Source organism: Podarcis tiliguerta (assembly GCF_965153285.1).
Source record: "Podarcis tiliguerta genome assembly, chromosome: 12".
Taxonomy (NCBI): Eukaryota; Metazoa; Chordata; class Lepidosauria; order Squamata; family Lacertidae; genus Podarcis; species Podarcis tiliguerta.
Genome location: NC_139545.1, coordinates 40,959,839 through 40,976,001, shown reverse-complemented (window position 1 = coordinate 40,976,001; position 16,163 = coordinate 40,959,839). Strand labels below are relative to the sequence as shown.

The following is a 16,163-nucleotide window of genomic DNA, read 5'->3' as shown; positions in this document are numbered from 1 at the left end:
CTTGGGCTAGTCACACTTCTTTGAAGTCTCTCAGCCCCACTCACCTTACAGAGTGTTTGTTGTGGGGGAGGAAGGGAAAGGAGAATGTTAGCCGCTTTGAGACTCCCAGGGTAGTGATAAAGCGGGATATCAAATCCAAAATCTTCTTCTTCTTCTTCTCAACCTCCTCATAACTTTAACTCCCTGAAGCTGCTGCACTGTGTGTGTGTGTGTGTGTGTGTGTATGTGTGTTTCCTTTCTTAAAAAATGAGCTCCACAGGAGCTAGTTCAGTCAAGAAAATGGTGTAGGGAAACACTCCCTCCCAGTGCCACACTCTGATTAACTTTGGATGCCTTCCTGTGGCTGCGTTAAAAGAAAAAATTAAAGGTTCTCCGGTATTGCATATGATCCGGTCTTAAGGAGGACATGAAAAAGGGGGAAAGAGGAAGTGCAAATGGGAGAGAGAGAGAGGCTGTTCTATTTTCCACACTGGGTATTGCTCTTTCAATTCCTACTTTTCAGCAAAGATCCTTCTCACCAGCATCGGCTTGTAGGGCCACTTCCACCTTATTCTGCCCTATGCAACCATTACTCTTTCTACCACTGCTTTTAAGTCCATGCTCCCTATTGAAACCATGCAGTTTCTTACACCCTGCACAATACTGGCACTAAACAAACATTTCAACAATAATGACTGAGAGGACCAGTCCTGCCCCTGTAAATATATGTCAGTTACAGTGGCATTTAGCTTAACCCTAAAGACTAGTAAGTAAATCAGATTTGAATTATAACAGTATTAATATATGGAGAATATGAGAAACACACAGGATATCCTAATGATAAATAAAATTTTAACACAAAGGTTATATTTTGGATTTTGACTGCATTTTAAAGCCTATGGTTTTTTTTCTGTGGAAATGCCATCATTCATACTTTTTATTTCAAAATGGAAGCCAATGTATACAGCGCTTGCTTCCAATAACACCATTTTACAAATTACAGAAAACAGAAGTAATATTAACCATTTTCATCCTGGCCACTGGCTTCTGGTGTTCCTTGTCTTTGATCCTCCTCAGGTGCTTCAGGGTAGATAACTGCTGTATCGTCTTGTTGCAGAAATTCTTCAACATTAGGGTCATGATTTTGTTCATTTTCTGCATCAGAATCACATTCATCTTCTTTTACTAGAAGTAAAAGACAATTTGTGAAGAATGAGAGAATTTCAATAACAGATACTAGAATTTAGCTTTCATTTTTAAAGGAGAGACATGTCACAGCCTTCATAACTATGGAGAGAAGCTTGAAAACATGCGGACAATGATATAAAAGTCTGGGCCAAAGTCTGCATGCTGGAACAAATAACTCTTTATTTCTCCCTTTTTGGTCACTCTGTTTAAAATACTGCCAAGGCTTGAAGCAGCATCATGGTAGCTGCAGCAGCTCTTGAAGAGAACTACAATGCCATTTAGGAGTTCTTGAAGGAAACTACCATATACAGTGGTACCTCGGGTTACATACACTTCAGGTTACAGACTCCGCTAACCCAGAAATAGTACCTCGGGTTAAGAACTTTGCTTCAGGATGAGAACAGAAATCGTGCTCCGGCGGCGCAGCGGCAGCAGGAGGCCCCATTGGCTAAAGTGGTGCTTCAGGTTAAGAACAGTTTCAGGTTAAGAACAGACCTCCAGAACGAATTAAGTACGTAACCAGAGGTACCACTGTATACCCGAGTATAAGCCGACCCGAGCATAAGCTGTGGCACCTAATTTTAGGACAAAAAACTGGGAAAACTTATTGACTCGAGTACAAGCCTATTCACCACACCACAAACCTGGTGGTGGCGGCAGCGAGGAAGGAGCAGACCATCCGCCGCCGCCTCTGTCGCTTGCAAGAGCAGGCATAGGAGCCTGGTTGGGAGAGGCACAGGACAGCGCAGCGCCTCTCCCAGCCACGGCTCCTGTGCCTGCCCTTGCGAGAGGCAGGCAGCGGTGGAGGGACGAGCGATAAGAAAGGGCTCGTCCCTCCACTGCTGCCCGCCTCACTAGAGTATAAGCCGAGGGAGGTTTTTTTGGCTTATATTCAAGTATATATGGTACATCTGCCACAATGTTCCTAGCCATAGAATCCCTTAAGTCTGTGTGGCTGAAAGTGATGGAGGGAGGCTGGGGGAAAAGGGCTCCCTTTTGCTTCCTGTGATGCCACTGTTTTCAGCCCACTGCCAACAGCAAGGTAAGGGGAGAAAGCATGTTACTGGGACGGCGGCAATAGCTTTGAAACTTGCAGGAATGTAGTAAATGGTGGTAGTTTGGTGACATCTCTCTGAACTCTCGGGATTTTTCATGAAAACACAGAAAAATCCCGACGTGCCAGAGAAAAGCCTCTGGTGTTTCACTCATCACTACATCCTTGGTATCTCATTCCCTGCTTACCTTCCCTTTAACGCAGGCCTCCGGCTCTTATACGAATCTTTGCCCCAGGTCTCAGTTATAGGAGAGAAGGCCTTAGCAGTGTAGAAATAGTTCATGCAACTTGCAAACTGGAGTTCATGATATTATTAAGTGATTTGCATATAAACCTCCACACTCTCTGCATCCTGAGCTAATTTGGCAAGTCTTACTCCATATGCCTCCTGATCTAAAAGAGGACTACCTCCTTCTCCATGGGCCCTCTCCACCAGAGATTAGGCCCATGGGTTTTTTTCTGTCCTGGCACACTGCTTATAAAACTCTCTTCTAAAAGAAAGCCTGCAAGATACAATCCATAAGGACTGTTAGAACAATCGTAAATAGTTTTTTTGTTCTGCCGGGCCAGTAGAATGTTGATTTTAATTCTGACTGCTGGGAGTATTGTTAATTTTAAATATTACTGCTACTGGCTGGTTTATTTTTAAACTCTTCTTTGAAAAAGCAGGAAGAGAAACAAAACTGTAAAAAACAAACACACCCATGAAAGATGCTAAAAAGACATGTTGCATACACACACACACCCTTGCCTTTTCAAAAATGGCTAACCTCACTTTTTAGCCTAAATCAATCTTTGAAAACCTCAGTTTAGAGCACTGGAAGAAGAAACAGCAACAATCTAGCAGCCCCAATTACCTGTATAGAGTCTATTTAAAGGGCACTCTCTGGCATCACAGTGTAAAATGTATATTCATGCATGCAACACTTCCTTTTCATAGCTAAGTATGGGAAGTACAGCGTGTGTAGGAGTTTGTATTGTGGTAGGGAAATTTCTGTTTCTTTTTGCTTACTTCCTTATTTTTTTTATCCTTTGAACACTTTGGTAATTGCATTTTCAAATACATCTCTATATCCCCAGAATATTAACAAGAGCTTGCAGTATGAATAATAATTATGGGAGACAACACGCCCTACAGAGGTGTACGTCGCTCACCCAGAGTTAGGATATAGTGCCAATTTAAAACCTCATGCGAAGAATCATTATTTTCTATACAATTAAAATAAGGCAACTACAGTAAATAAAACATCCGTGGCATATTGTGGCTCATTATATATAAGCTAATTTTACATACATTGTTAAGCATAAAATGTAATATTAAGGTATTATGGCTAATAGTATTACCTCAGCTGGGACCCATCATAATGCTCTGTTGTGATCTTGCAACAGACCAGAAGTAAATTGTTCATCCATTGCTCTTGTTCCCTGAACCAAAAAGCAGCTAAGAGGCTGCAGAGGCACTGCAGTCAGTGGAAGGGATTGCTTTGCATAATTTACTAGCAACACCTCAAAACGGCTCTAATGGGAGTCTAAGCCAGTCATCTTCACTAGTCATACTTCAGGCTTCATGTGCAGACAGAAAGACCAAAAGGGCGAGGGGTGGCAGAGAAAGACAAATAATAGCCTTCCTTAAGAACATGCACTGTTATGTAAACCTCAATGATATGCTAAGTACCGCAAGCACAAATGAAGGAATTTGGTGACAAATACCTGTACATCCAGATTCATCTGCTTGAGCTTCAGGCCCCAGGATTTCCTTTGCTTCTTTACTAGCTAAAATAGGACAAGAAGAGAAGTGAAGTTTAGACTTTTACATAATCCAGAAACCCTCATTTGCTTAAAACAGCTTTTCGTCTCTTGCCATCGGAGAAATGCACACCCTCAGACACCAGCACCACGGTGAGCAGAAATTTTCAGTTACACAACAGAAAGCAAACAGATTACAGCAACGAGCTAGAATTCATAAGTCTTGGTTCACTTTCTAGCCACTCTCTCTCACCAGGCTATTGCAAAAGGTACCATTTCTGGTGCCTCCTGCAAAAGTCCAATTGGAAGGGACCCCCGCTCTGCAGATTTGGGAAGCCCGGACAATTATGTTATTTGAACATGGATAAGACATTCTGCAGGGACGCGGGTGGCGCTGTGGGTAAAAGCCTCAGCGCCTAGGGCTTGTCGATCGAAAGGTCGGCGGTTCGAATCCCCGTGGCGGGGTGCGCTCCCGTTGCTCAGTCCCAGCGCCTGCCAACCTAGCAGTTCAAAAGCACCTCCAGGTGCAAGTAGATAAATAGGGACCGCTTACTAGCGGGAAGGTAAACGGCGTTTCCGTGTGCGGCTCTGGCTCGCCAGAGCAGCGATGTCACGCTGGCCACGTGACCCGGAAGTGTCTCCGGACAGCGCTGGCCCCCGGCCTCTTGAGTGAGATGGGCGCACAACCATAGAGTCTGTCAAGACTGGCCCGTACGGGCAGGGGTACCTTTACCTTTTTAAGACATTCTGCTGCATATTTAATCATGGTTGCCTCTTTTGCATAAATAAGATGTATGTTGTGTAAAAATGCTCTGAGCATATTATTAACAACAGTACATGTTAGAAACTCTCTCCAATGTCCAAATTCAAGGAACAATATGTTTATTTACTATAGTAGTAAAAAAAACAACTAAAGGCAAATGTGGCATAATAGTATAAAATTAGAACATGTAATCAGAACGTTTATCAATAGATTTACTAGCCCTGATTCACGTTCTTGTAAGAGTTAAGTACAGTACAGAAATGAAAGTACTATGCAATGTTGCTACTAAGCAAGAGCAGCAAACAGATGATGCATTTTCCAATCACTTATTCTGCTATATACCAGTCCTGTATTGACTGCTAAGCTGCATCCAACCAAGGCATACTCAGACATACAAGACTATTGGTTCAGTGGGTCTACTATAAATATCACTTAGCTGGGTACAAACTGTATTTATTTATATCTCACTTTTCAAAGGTAATTTCTGGTGGAGTTCCCAATATAAATAAAACTGTATAGAGACAAATATATATATATATATATAGATAGATAGATAGATAGATAGATAGATAGATATAGATATAGATCAAAATCCAACAATCCAATATCAGCAAACAAACTATCAGGTAAAAACCCGAACAAATTTTAGAAGAATTGTGGATCATTTTAAAAAACAGTTTCATATCTATTTTAAAAATATAAGCAGAAAATTTGAACAAGGGGTATTAAACCCCATTAAAAGCCTGCACAAACCGCATTATGCTTTCCTGGCATCCAACTACAGAGCTGTTTCTGCCTACTGTTGATTAGGTTTAATTTATGGACTTGTAATGTTTATGTCTTACACGGTTAGCTTGTTGTACTGAGCCATATGTAACTTGCCCTGGGACCACATGGTGTAGGGTGGGCTGCAAATGCAAAATCAATAAATATAGTGATATATTAATTCTCTTCTGTCAGTACTAATTAACAGGCTTGCTGCTATATTTTGAATAATCTTGAAAGGCAACCTTGGTGCACTGAAGTTATCCATCTAGATCAGGGGTCTGCAACCCGCGGCTCCGGAGCCGCATGTAGCTCTTTTACACCTTTGCCGTGGCTCCGGGGCGGATACTACTCCCCACTGTGGCGGGCGCTGTACTGGCTGTGACGTCGCATGGGGGCGGTGCGTGCGTTAGTCACGCACCGTCCCGACGTCACCTTCCTGCCTGCCCACCAGCCACATTGTAAGGGGCATGTACGCTGGTCACTGCATTGAAAGGGGGCATGTACGCTGGTCACTGTTTTGAAGGGGAGTGAAGAACACACACACAAAAAAAGGTAACTTGTTAATTTAACATTTATTTCTATGACGAGTAATTCTGAGGGGTCAAACAAAGAAATATAATAAAGTGACAAAAAAGTTACTTTTATAATGACGAGTTTTGCAGCTCCCAGTTTATTTTTCTTCGGAAACGGATCCAAGTGGCTCTTTTTGTCTTAAAGGGTGCAGACCCCTGATCTATATGTTATCAGGGCCTTGATAACTTTGGCCAGCTTTCATTTCTGTAATTTTTCTTTCTTAAAATATTGATAGTGGATTTGGAAGTTGATGGCCAAAACAGAATCTACATACACAGGAGATTCCATGTGTGCTCTCAAAGCATGGCCTTCAATTACGTGAGACACTGCCCCACTATTTATACTTTGTGTATGAGTTTAGAAAGTGTCTAGAAAACTGTGCTAGGATCTGTAGGAAAGACCTTGGGCTTGCAGCTGATGCCATTTAGAAGATTCCTCCTAAAGAATTCACAACATGCCTCTGTAAATAGCTCTAACTTAGCCCTGGAAATAAAATTAGGTTTAAATTCAAATGTGAACATGACCCTGGAGAATGTGAATTATTCCTGGGTATACTCTACTTCATTTAAGAAGTTCTACCTTCTTCATGGGAGGATGACCTAACAAGCACACATAACCTTTCAAGCAGCAGACTTTAGTTAAGTATTGCTTTATTCACACAAGTACAAATACAGAGATGTGCAGATAGGTCATCAGACTATTCCCAAGTGATAGATTTAAGCTAATTTATTATGTACAAACCAAATGTTTGCCTCAGATATCTATCTATCTATCTATCTATCTATCTATCTATCTATCTATCTATCATCTATCTATCTATCTATCTATCTATCATCTATCTATCTCATGCTTCCTCCTGTTACCCCTCCTGCAGATAAACCAGATTTCAAAAATTAAAACTAGAAATATGTAGTAGCAAAAGAAAAATTGCAATCCTTCAATCTAGCTGTCCATTTCTTAAAACTGAGAAATGTCATATAACAAGAGACTGGGTTGTTGCTTTATTCCACAGAAGGTGGTTCAAGGAACTTCAAAGCCTTGACCTATGGTACTCAGATCTAATGCTTTTCCTGTTTCTTCAGAAGAGAGGTGAAACGTCTGTAACACCAAATATTTTAAGTATTTCAGATGATACAAAATTTATTCAACTGGGTTGATGATGTGAGAAGCTGAGAGAGTAAAGGCATGGGCTCAGAGAAGTGTATCACAAGAATAGAATTCTAGGAGTGTATTACTTTTTCTGATTGGCATTCTCTGGTAGTAAAGTTGGGAGATTGCAGTGAGATCTAACAGAAGTAACAGACTAATTGAAACTAACAACATGTACTCTAGCTATCTTTTTGTAGTATCATCACAAAAAAGGTTACTTCATAGAGGCACGAGAGTGTCTTCCTGTTGCAAAGTAATTAAAAATTGCTCATTTCCTCTGCTGGAACAGAAAAAAGCATTTAGGAAAGGAATCTTGAGTTGGTGGAAGTCAGAATTCAATACTGCTGAAGCAAACAAACAGAATGGTCAGCAGGCTTGCAGAGATTGATATCTAACTTTGCAAAAGTTAAATTGTTATAATAGGGATAAAAGATCTTGAACATAGTTGGCCTTCATGTTTCTTTAAGTACCAAAGAAGACCTCATTGTGCTGGGAGAAAAAATCAACAAGATCTGAACAACATGAGCACAACTTAAATGCAGAAGAAAATGCATTTAGACCCCCCCAAACACTCCCAGCTTTGACAATCATTTGAGATTTCATAAACCAGAAAAGACACAGCATGCCCATGGCCATGGCAACTTGGCATCCCATTGAAAAAGAACTCCATGGCTGGTTGGGTGGGGAATAAAGGCAAAGAGCCTAGGAGCATAATAAGTTCTTATGTTTGATCATTACTGGTAGGTGTCAGAGTAAGAAGCTGAGGAAACAGAAAAAGTTGAGTCTCAAGATCTAGCAAAGCCCTACTGCAACATCCCAGTGAACTGGTAAGGACCAAGAAGTTTTGAGCCCAAGTAAATAGCGATTAAGGCTACACACGTTTTCATGTGAGTAAAATTCCATGCAACCTGACAAATTAAACTCATGATAAGGGGCATATGAAAGCAAAAAATATCTACAGAAAGACACATAGGGCTTTTAATGAAAGAAACTGCAGAATGAAGTACGGTAATAATAAATTGAAAGCAACCAAAATTTGAACAGTGGACAGATTTTGCTCAGACACCTGTTTTCAAAACCAAGGAGGAAAGTGTTGGTGCAAGTAAAAAATAGGTATATAGAAAGGAGAATTCCATAGATGCCAAAATCCAGATTTGGGGGCAAATACTCTTTGGTGAGAGAAGCCCTGCAGAGATTTAAATTCACAAAACATACAGCAAACTAAAGTGTGGAGATAAACCTTTAAAATACGCTGTTGTGAGTTCCAAAACTTCCCTCTTCTCCCAGCAAAGCAAAAGACCAAAAGTCTAGTAAGTTAAACATTTGTTTACTTACAAACTCTTCAACATGTGCTTTTCCATACAGCATTCCAAAAAAGTTGCACAGGAAGCAAAACCTGACTTAATTACAATCGTGAAAATTCCTAAATTATTGGAACTGAAGGAGGAACTGAAGAGCGGCTTGTGAAAGCCATGTGGCTAAGTCAGAACAACCAGCTTAGACATCTTCACATGGTGAGTTCATCAGGTACACTGAGAGAACGATAAGCTTAATTGCCCATTTCCTCCTAAGGTAAGTGGCAGTGATGCTGCTAAGCCTGGCAGGACAGCTTACTCTATGGTATTAACCCCTTTATGCATTAATTAGACCTAAAGCATGTTGGTCATATAAGGCTGGTTGTCCCACAGAAAAAAACCTGAAAACTTTATTAGTCCTGCTACTTCTGAACACAACTGGTACTATTAACCCAACCCCAGCTCACAAGTCAATGGGTGTGGGCACTTCATTTACAAGGTAGAATGAGTGGCACAAGTCTCTTCTCTCTGCCATACAGGTAACTTCTTGTATGAAGCAGGAACTCTATCAGCACTAGGTAAAATAGGGTGGGGGAGATGATCTACCTGAATCAGGGCCAAAAATAACTGTTATTTGAGCTAGCAGTCAACAACTGTTCCCCTTTGTTTCATTTTTATGCAGAATGCAGTCATTTCAGTGCTGTGCAATTCTGTAAAAAGTTAATATATTGCTATGTTTGCAAGGTCTTTTTAGGTAGAGACACTGATGATGACACATACCTTCATCTTCCCAGCAACTGTTTGCACTTCCTTCTCTTTCACTGCGTTCTGGTAATACTGCATGGTCTTTTGGCAAGTCATCATCTGGCACGCTGTTATCACAATCTGCTGCATCTGGTATACTTTCCTCTTCAACAATGTGCAATTTGTCTTCATCATCTGAATCAGAATTTGTTTCTACGACGTTATTGTAATTGGTAACTGCAGAGAAACAAAACAAAAGATCAGTGTAACTATGCTGTTTAGTAACTTTTGGTTTCCAATGCGTACTGACAATCCGCTCTATCTGTTGACTTAAGAGGGTAGGCCTCAATTCCAGACAGGAAGCAGAATATTATTGTAATCAATGTTAAAACACACTCTGCCCATGTTCAGAGGCAGCTTCCCCTTTGAGGTGACTCAGATCAAGACCTGTAATTATGGCATTCTATTAAAAAAATATGCAACGGCAAGAGATCCACAGCAGTTCCTACAGTATAATTCAGTATAATTCAGAGTGTATGTAGTGTATGTTACTACAAAGCTAGTAATGTATAATACTATTTGTTGCTGATGACCTGTGACCAGTCTCCATTGCTCTTAAACCTTGTTCCAGGATGGCAATAGCCATGAGTGGCACTGCTCAAGAAGCTTGGGGACAATGCAGGCAGCTCTCTGTGTGACTTCAGTTAGAATATTGTTGTTCCATGCCAGCTATGTATTTGCACTAACAATCAGAGTATGTTAATAATGGCTAAGAGCTTTTTAGAACTCAAGTAGCAGAGAGCTAAAGTAGGGAATCAAGAGATAAAAGGAACAACTGGCAAATTTGGTCTTGGAATTCAAAACGAAGCAGGGCAAAGGCTAATAGAGTTCTGTCAAGAGAACAAGCTGGTCATCACAAACACTCTTTTCCAACAACACAAGAGACGACTCTACACATGGACATCACCAGATGGGCAGCATCGAAATCAGATTGATTATATTCTCTGCAGCCAAAGATGGAGAAGCTCTATACAGTCAGCAAAAACAAGACCTGGAGCTGACTGTGGCTCAGATCATCAGCTTCTTATAGCAAAATTCAAGCTTAAACTGAAGAAGGTAGGAAAAACCACTGGGCCGGTAAGATACAATCTAAACCAAATCCCTTATGAATACACAGTGGAAGTGAGGAACAGGTTTAAGGATTTAGAATTGCTGGACAGAGTGCCTGAAGAACTATGGATGGAGGCTCGAAACATTATACAGGAGGCAGCAACGAAAACCATCCCAATGAAAAGGAAATGCAAGAAAGCAAAGTGGCTGTCCAATGAGGCCTTACAAATAGCGGAGGAGAGAAGGCAAGCAAAATGCGAGGGAGATAGAGAAAGATACAGGAAATTGAATGCAGAATTCCAAAAAATAGCAAGGAGAGACAAGAAGGCCTTCTTAAATGAGCAATGCAAAGAAATAGAGGAAAACAACAGAATGGGAAGAACCAGAGATCTGTTCAAGAAAATTGGAGATATGAAAGGAACATTTCGTTCAAAGACTACCATAATAAAGGACAAAAGTGGTAAGGACCTAACAGAAGCAGAAGACATCAAGAAGAGGTGGCAAGAATACACAGAGGAACTATACCAGAAAGATATGGATGTCTCGTACACCCCAGGTAGTGTGGTTGCTGACCTTGAGCCAGACATCCTGGAGAGTGAAGTCAAATGGGCCTTAGAAAGCATTGCAAATAACAAGGCCAGTGGAAGTGATGGTATTCCAGCTGAACTATTTAAAATTTTAAAAGATGATGCTTTTAAGGTGCTACACTCAATATGCCAGCAAGTTTGGAAAACTCAGCAGTGGCCAGAAGATTGGAGAAGGTCAGTCTACATCCCAATCCCAAAGAAGGGCAGTGCTAAAGAATGCTCCAACTACCGCACAATTGCACTCATTTCACACGCTAGCAAGGTTATGCTTAAAATTCTTCAAGGAAGGCTCAAGCAGTATGTGGACCGAGAACTCCCAGAAGTGCAAGCTGGATTTAGAAGAGGCTGGGGAACCAGAGACCAAATTGCAAACATGCGCTGGATTATGGAGAAAGCTAGAGAGTTCCAGAAAGACATCTACTTCTGCTTCATTGACTATGCAAAAGCCTTTGACTGTGTCAATCACAGCAAACTATGGCAAGTTCTTAAAGAAGTGGGAGTGCCTGATCACCTCATCTGTCTCCTGAGAAATCTCTATGTGGGACAAGAAGCTACAGTTAGAACTGGATATGGAACAACTGATTGGTTCAAAATTGGGAAAGGAGTACGACAAGGCTGTATTTTGTCTCCCTGCTTATTTAACTTATACGCAGAATTCATCATGCGAAAGGCTGGGCTGGATGAATCCCTAGCCGGAATTAAGATTGCTGGAAGAAATATCAACAACCTCAGATATGCAGATGACACAACCTTGATGGCAGAAAGTGAGGAGGAATTAAAAAACCTTTTATTGAGGGTGAAAGAGGAGAGCACAAAATATGGTCTGAAGCTCAATATCAAAAAAAACGAAGATCATGGCCACTGGCCCCATCACCTCCTGGCAAATAGAAGGGGAAGAAATGGAGGCAGTGAGAGATTTTACTTTCTTGGGCTCCATGATCACTGCAGATGGTGACAGCAGCCACGAAATTAAGAGACGCCTGCTTCTTGGGAGGAAAGCAATGGCAAACCTAGATAGCATTTTAAAAAGTAGAGACATCACCTTACCAACAAAGGTCCGTATAGTAAAAGCTATGGTTTTCCCAGTAGTGATGTATGGAAGTGAGAGCTGGACCATAAAGAAGGCTGATCGCCGAAGAATTGACGCTTTTGAATTATGGTGCTGGAGGACTCTTGAGAGTCCCATGGACTGCAAGAAGATCAAACACATCCATTCTTAAGGAAATCAGCCCTGAGTGCTCACTGGAAGGATAGATCGTGAAGCTGAGGCTCCAATACTTTGGCCACCTCATGAGAAGAGAAGACTCACTGGAAAAACCCTGATGTTGGGAAAGATGGAGGGCACAAGGAGAAGAGGACGACAGAGGACGAGATGGTTAGACAGTGTTCTCGAAGCTACAAACATGAATCTGACCAAACTGCGGGTGGCAGTGGAAGACAGAAGTGCCTGGCGTGCTCTGGTCCATGGGGTCACGAAGAATCGGACACGACTGAACGACTAAACAACAAACAACAAAGCAGAGAGCTAGATATCTCAACACAAACTGCTGCATAGCAGCTGCATCGCACACCTCCTCTAAATGTATGCTACTTTGGCTTCCATGATGGAAGAAAGAATGGATTTAAGAAAAGAATTTAAAATTAGTGAATAAAGTTCTACAAAGAATCAACCCACTGGTCCCATTTCAAATTATTTTCAGCAAATTTCTTGTTGGCTTTTCATATGCATATGTCATGGGTACTTGCATTCACTAGGTAATTTCAATTTGATTATACCACCCATGGGCAATAGGGATGTATCAGAATGCTTGAGGGAACAAAAAACAAATTAGATAAACTTAGAAACCAGATCCCCCTAAGCAGACCCCCCCCCCCATAGTGAGCATGCTCAGAGGGTACGCAATGCTGACCAGGAAGGAAAGGAAAAAGAAGTGCTAAAAACCAGAGGGGTGGAGTCTTGTGTAAGACACTGCTGACTGGCAATGCTTCCTTCAAAGCCAACTTGTAAAGGGTATTAGTCTAGTTTTGAGCCATCAAGCTAATACTGTTACAGTTCTACCACACATTACCCTTTACAAATATTTATTAAGGATTTCGGCTTCAATAACCAGAAGTAAAGCTGTTTAGCATACCAATCTACAAAGCTAGAGGCTACCGCTCCCTTAAACATAGTACTGCATGTCCCCCCCTCCATCCCTTTGGTAATACATGAGCACAAACAGCACTTTTGATCTGTCAGACATAGCTCCTCCTTCAGCATCTAAAAACATGAGTCTATGGTTTCACCTATAGCTAAGATTTTTTGATGGTTGCCTGCTTCTCAAAATGAAAGATTAATTATGTAGGAGATCCAGTTATATCTTTAGTCTTTTACCAACCAACCAACCAACCAACCAACCAACCAACCAGCCAACCACACACACACCCCTTTAGGGAAGCTGAACCAAACTGGAACACATACATGTACTGTATTTGAATTGACCAACAGTGCCAGACGAAGGGTGCATAGTACTTTTTAGGGACGCAGGTGGCACTGTGGTCCAAACCTCTTGGGCTTGAGTTGCTCTGTCCCAGCTCCTGCCAACCTAGCAGTTCAAAAGCACACCAGTGCAAGTAGATAAATAGGTACCGCTGCAGCGGGAAGGTAGACGTTTCCGTGCGCTCTGGCTTCCATCACGGTGTTCCGTTGCACCAGAAGCGGTTTAGTCATGATGGGCACATGACCCTGAAAGCTCTCTGTGGAAAAATGCCAGCTCCCTCAGCCTGAAAGGTGAGAAGAATGCGCAAACCCATAGTCACCTTTGACTGGGCCGTCCAGGGGTCCTTTACCTTTTTATATATATAAAAAAAACACACCTTTGCATAGTATTTTTCTTACAGTACCCATTTGTTCTTATCTAAAAGCATATCTGAAACTGCTGTTAGCCCTGTAGAAATGATTTTGATTGGGAATCGTATACCATACAGCATTAGAAGTAAGTGTGAGACACATCCCCCAAAGCGCTACAGCTCTGAGCAAATTCAGAGCCCCCACCCCTGCTTTCTGAAGTAAAAATAAAAATATTGGGAGATCCAATCATGGTTCTCACGCAAATCATGCCCAGAGAGACTGGTCAAATCTCATCAGTTGGTCAGTGTGCCATCTAACAAAGAAAAAATGTAAGTTATTTTTAGTCATTATTGAAGACTGTCTACGTACTGTCACCAGATGGAATATTACATGCAGCATCACTGGATGTAGCTAGTTATAATAAAATATATGTTTATGATCATGTCCTTGTGGTGGTATAACTCCTACCACTCCTTCTCCCACCTCCCCTCCAAAAAATACCTAAATTATATTTATCAAACATAAAGGTGCCTTATTCATAGTCTTTCCCATATATAAATATGGGCACAGCTTTTGAAAAAATAGGGGCTAAGAGACAATTGTGAGCCTGGCACATGAAGTTTCCCTGCTTAATCCTATCAATTTCCAAGAGTAATAATAATAATAATAATAATAATAATAATAATAATAATAATTTATTATTTGTACCCTGCCCATCTGGCTGGGTTTCCCCAGCCACTCTGGGCGGCTTCCAACAAAGATGAAAAATACACTAAAATGTCACATATTAAAAACTTCCCTGAACTTCCCTGAGTAAAGAAATATACTAGAGAGGGAAAATTGTACGGCTGAAAATGAGCAGCTCATCAACACTCAAAAAATTATCTCACAGGCCCAGTGAGTCATCAGCAAAGACTAGGAGTTAAAGCAGGATGCAGAGCAAATAAATGCTGTCAGGTCTAACATGCAATGATACAAGTAAATACAAGGACCATAGGGGAAGCAAACATTCACCTTTGCTCCCAGAACACCAGCTATTTGACCTGGGTGGAAGTTATATCCTTTCCCCAAAATCGGACAAATACTCGCAACTCAATTGCACTGAGAGATGGAGAAACAGCATATCCCTTTAATATATGTGCAGCTTTTGAGAGATTGGTGTTAGCAGCAAAACAGGCAAAAGCAGTAAACTGGGAAGAAACATAAAGCAGGGGAAACTGAAATCCAACAGTTATAGGGGGAGAAATAACACTGGGAGTAAAAGGTGAGACACGTACTACATACAGTCCCTTGATGATCCAGTCCTTGATCCAGAGAAAATGGACCAGCCTTAATTATAACTGAAATTGTTATAATTTCAGTTAAGTGAACAGTTAATTTTTTAAAATTCAATTATATGGTTCAGACTACTTTAAGGGCAACTGAATTGTCAGTCAAAGTATTGCAGGAGATTCTTAATCTCTCTGAATTAAGTTATCCCTGGAAAAAGAGCTCTCAAGAACGCGAAATGTGTTTGGCTTTAAGTAAATACGGATTTTTACCCTTATTGAATCAATTCCTTTTTGAGCTTTGGCTAGATAATTTGCACCTGAACTCCAGTGTGGGTAGAAAGTAATGCCCTCCTGCACCTACGCCAATTTCATCGTCCCCATGGCACTTATTTAAAAACACATGCAAATGTGAGGATTTATTTAAGATACAGTTCAGCCCTAATGAGCAAATCCAGACACAAACTGACCATAAGAGTGCATGCTATAGAGAATGGTATCTCTAATCATGGCTGAATTATCTAACATACATCATTTTGTTTCTTTAGGTATAACACTAGGGTTTGGTATCACACAGTTCAATAATGTCCAAGAAGTCAATCATGGAGAAGGAACTTTGGCACTGAATCAGCTGGCTTTCAAAATAGGGGTTAAATATTTTATCACAGCTCAGTGCTGTTTTCCCCAGCTGAAAATACAGTACTGTACAATGCTATCAGAGGTCCTTCCAAGATTTCCTGTGCCCGTTAAAGCTAGGAGATAACACATGTGTAGCATTTATGCATTGCACTGCAATGTCCCTGTTTGTAAAGATCAGACCAAGGCTGCCTTTGCTGCTGAATTCTCATTTTATGGACTTCATGGCTTGAATCAATGCAGATTAGCCCACTCATGGATATTTTCTATGGCAATGACACACATTATTAGAAGCAACTGCCACAAAAAACCCCTCTGCATACAACTGGACCAATCCATCCAGTAATAGATTTTCAATCACCAGCCATGACACAACCTTTTGAGAAATGTTCTCTGTTGCAGCTTAAGAGAAGGGGCCCTGAATTTCCCAGCTCTCAACGCTAACTTTCAGCTGTTTAGAACCACATGGTTAT

At 41.1% G+C, this 16,163-nt stretch overlaps 1 protein-coding gene across 3 annotated transcripts in view; it reads right to left on the bottom strand.

Annotated features, from left to right (window-relative positions):
• ZEB1 (zinc finger E-box binding homeobox 1) overlaps window positions 1–16,163 on the bottom strand; it is a 75,763-nt gene that overhangs the window by 16,637 nt on the left and 42,963 nt on the right. For all 3 annotated transcript variants that reach the window (XM_083406140.1, XM_083406141.1, XM_083406142.1), the window contains exons 2-4: window positions 9,296–9,496; window positions 3,932–3,994; window positions 1,003–1,164 (exon numbers count right to left, since the gene is read on the bottom strand). In XM_083406140.1, coding sequence (XP_083262266.1) covers window positions 1,003–1,164; window positions 3,932–3,994; window positions 9,296–9,496 — 426 coding nt within the window. The remainder of the gene's footprint in view (window positions 1–1,002; window positions 1,165–3,931; window positions 3,995–9,295; window positions 9,497–16,163) is intronic.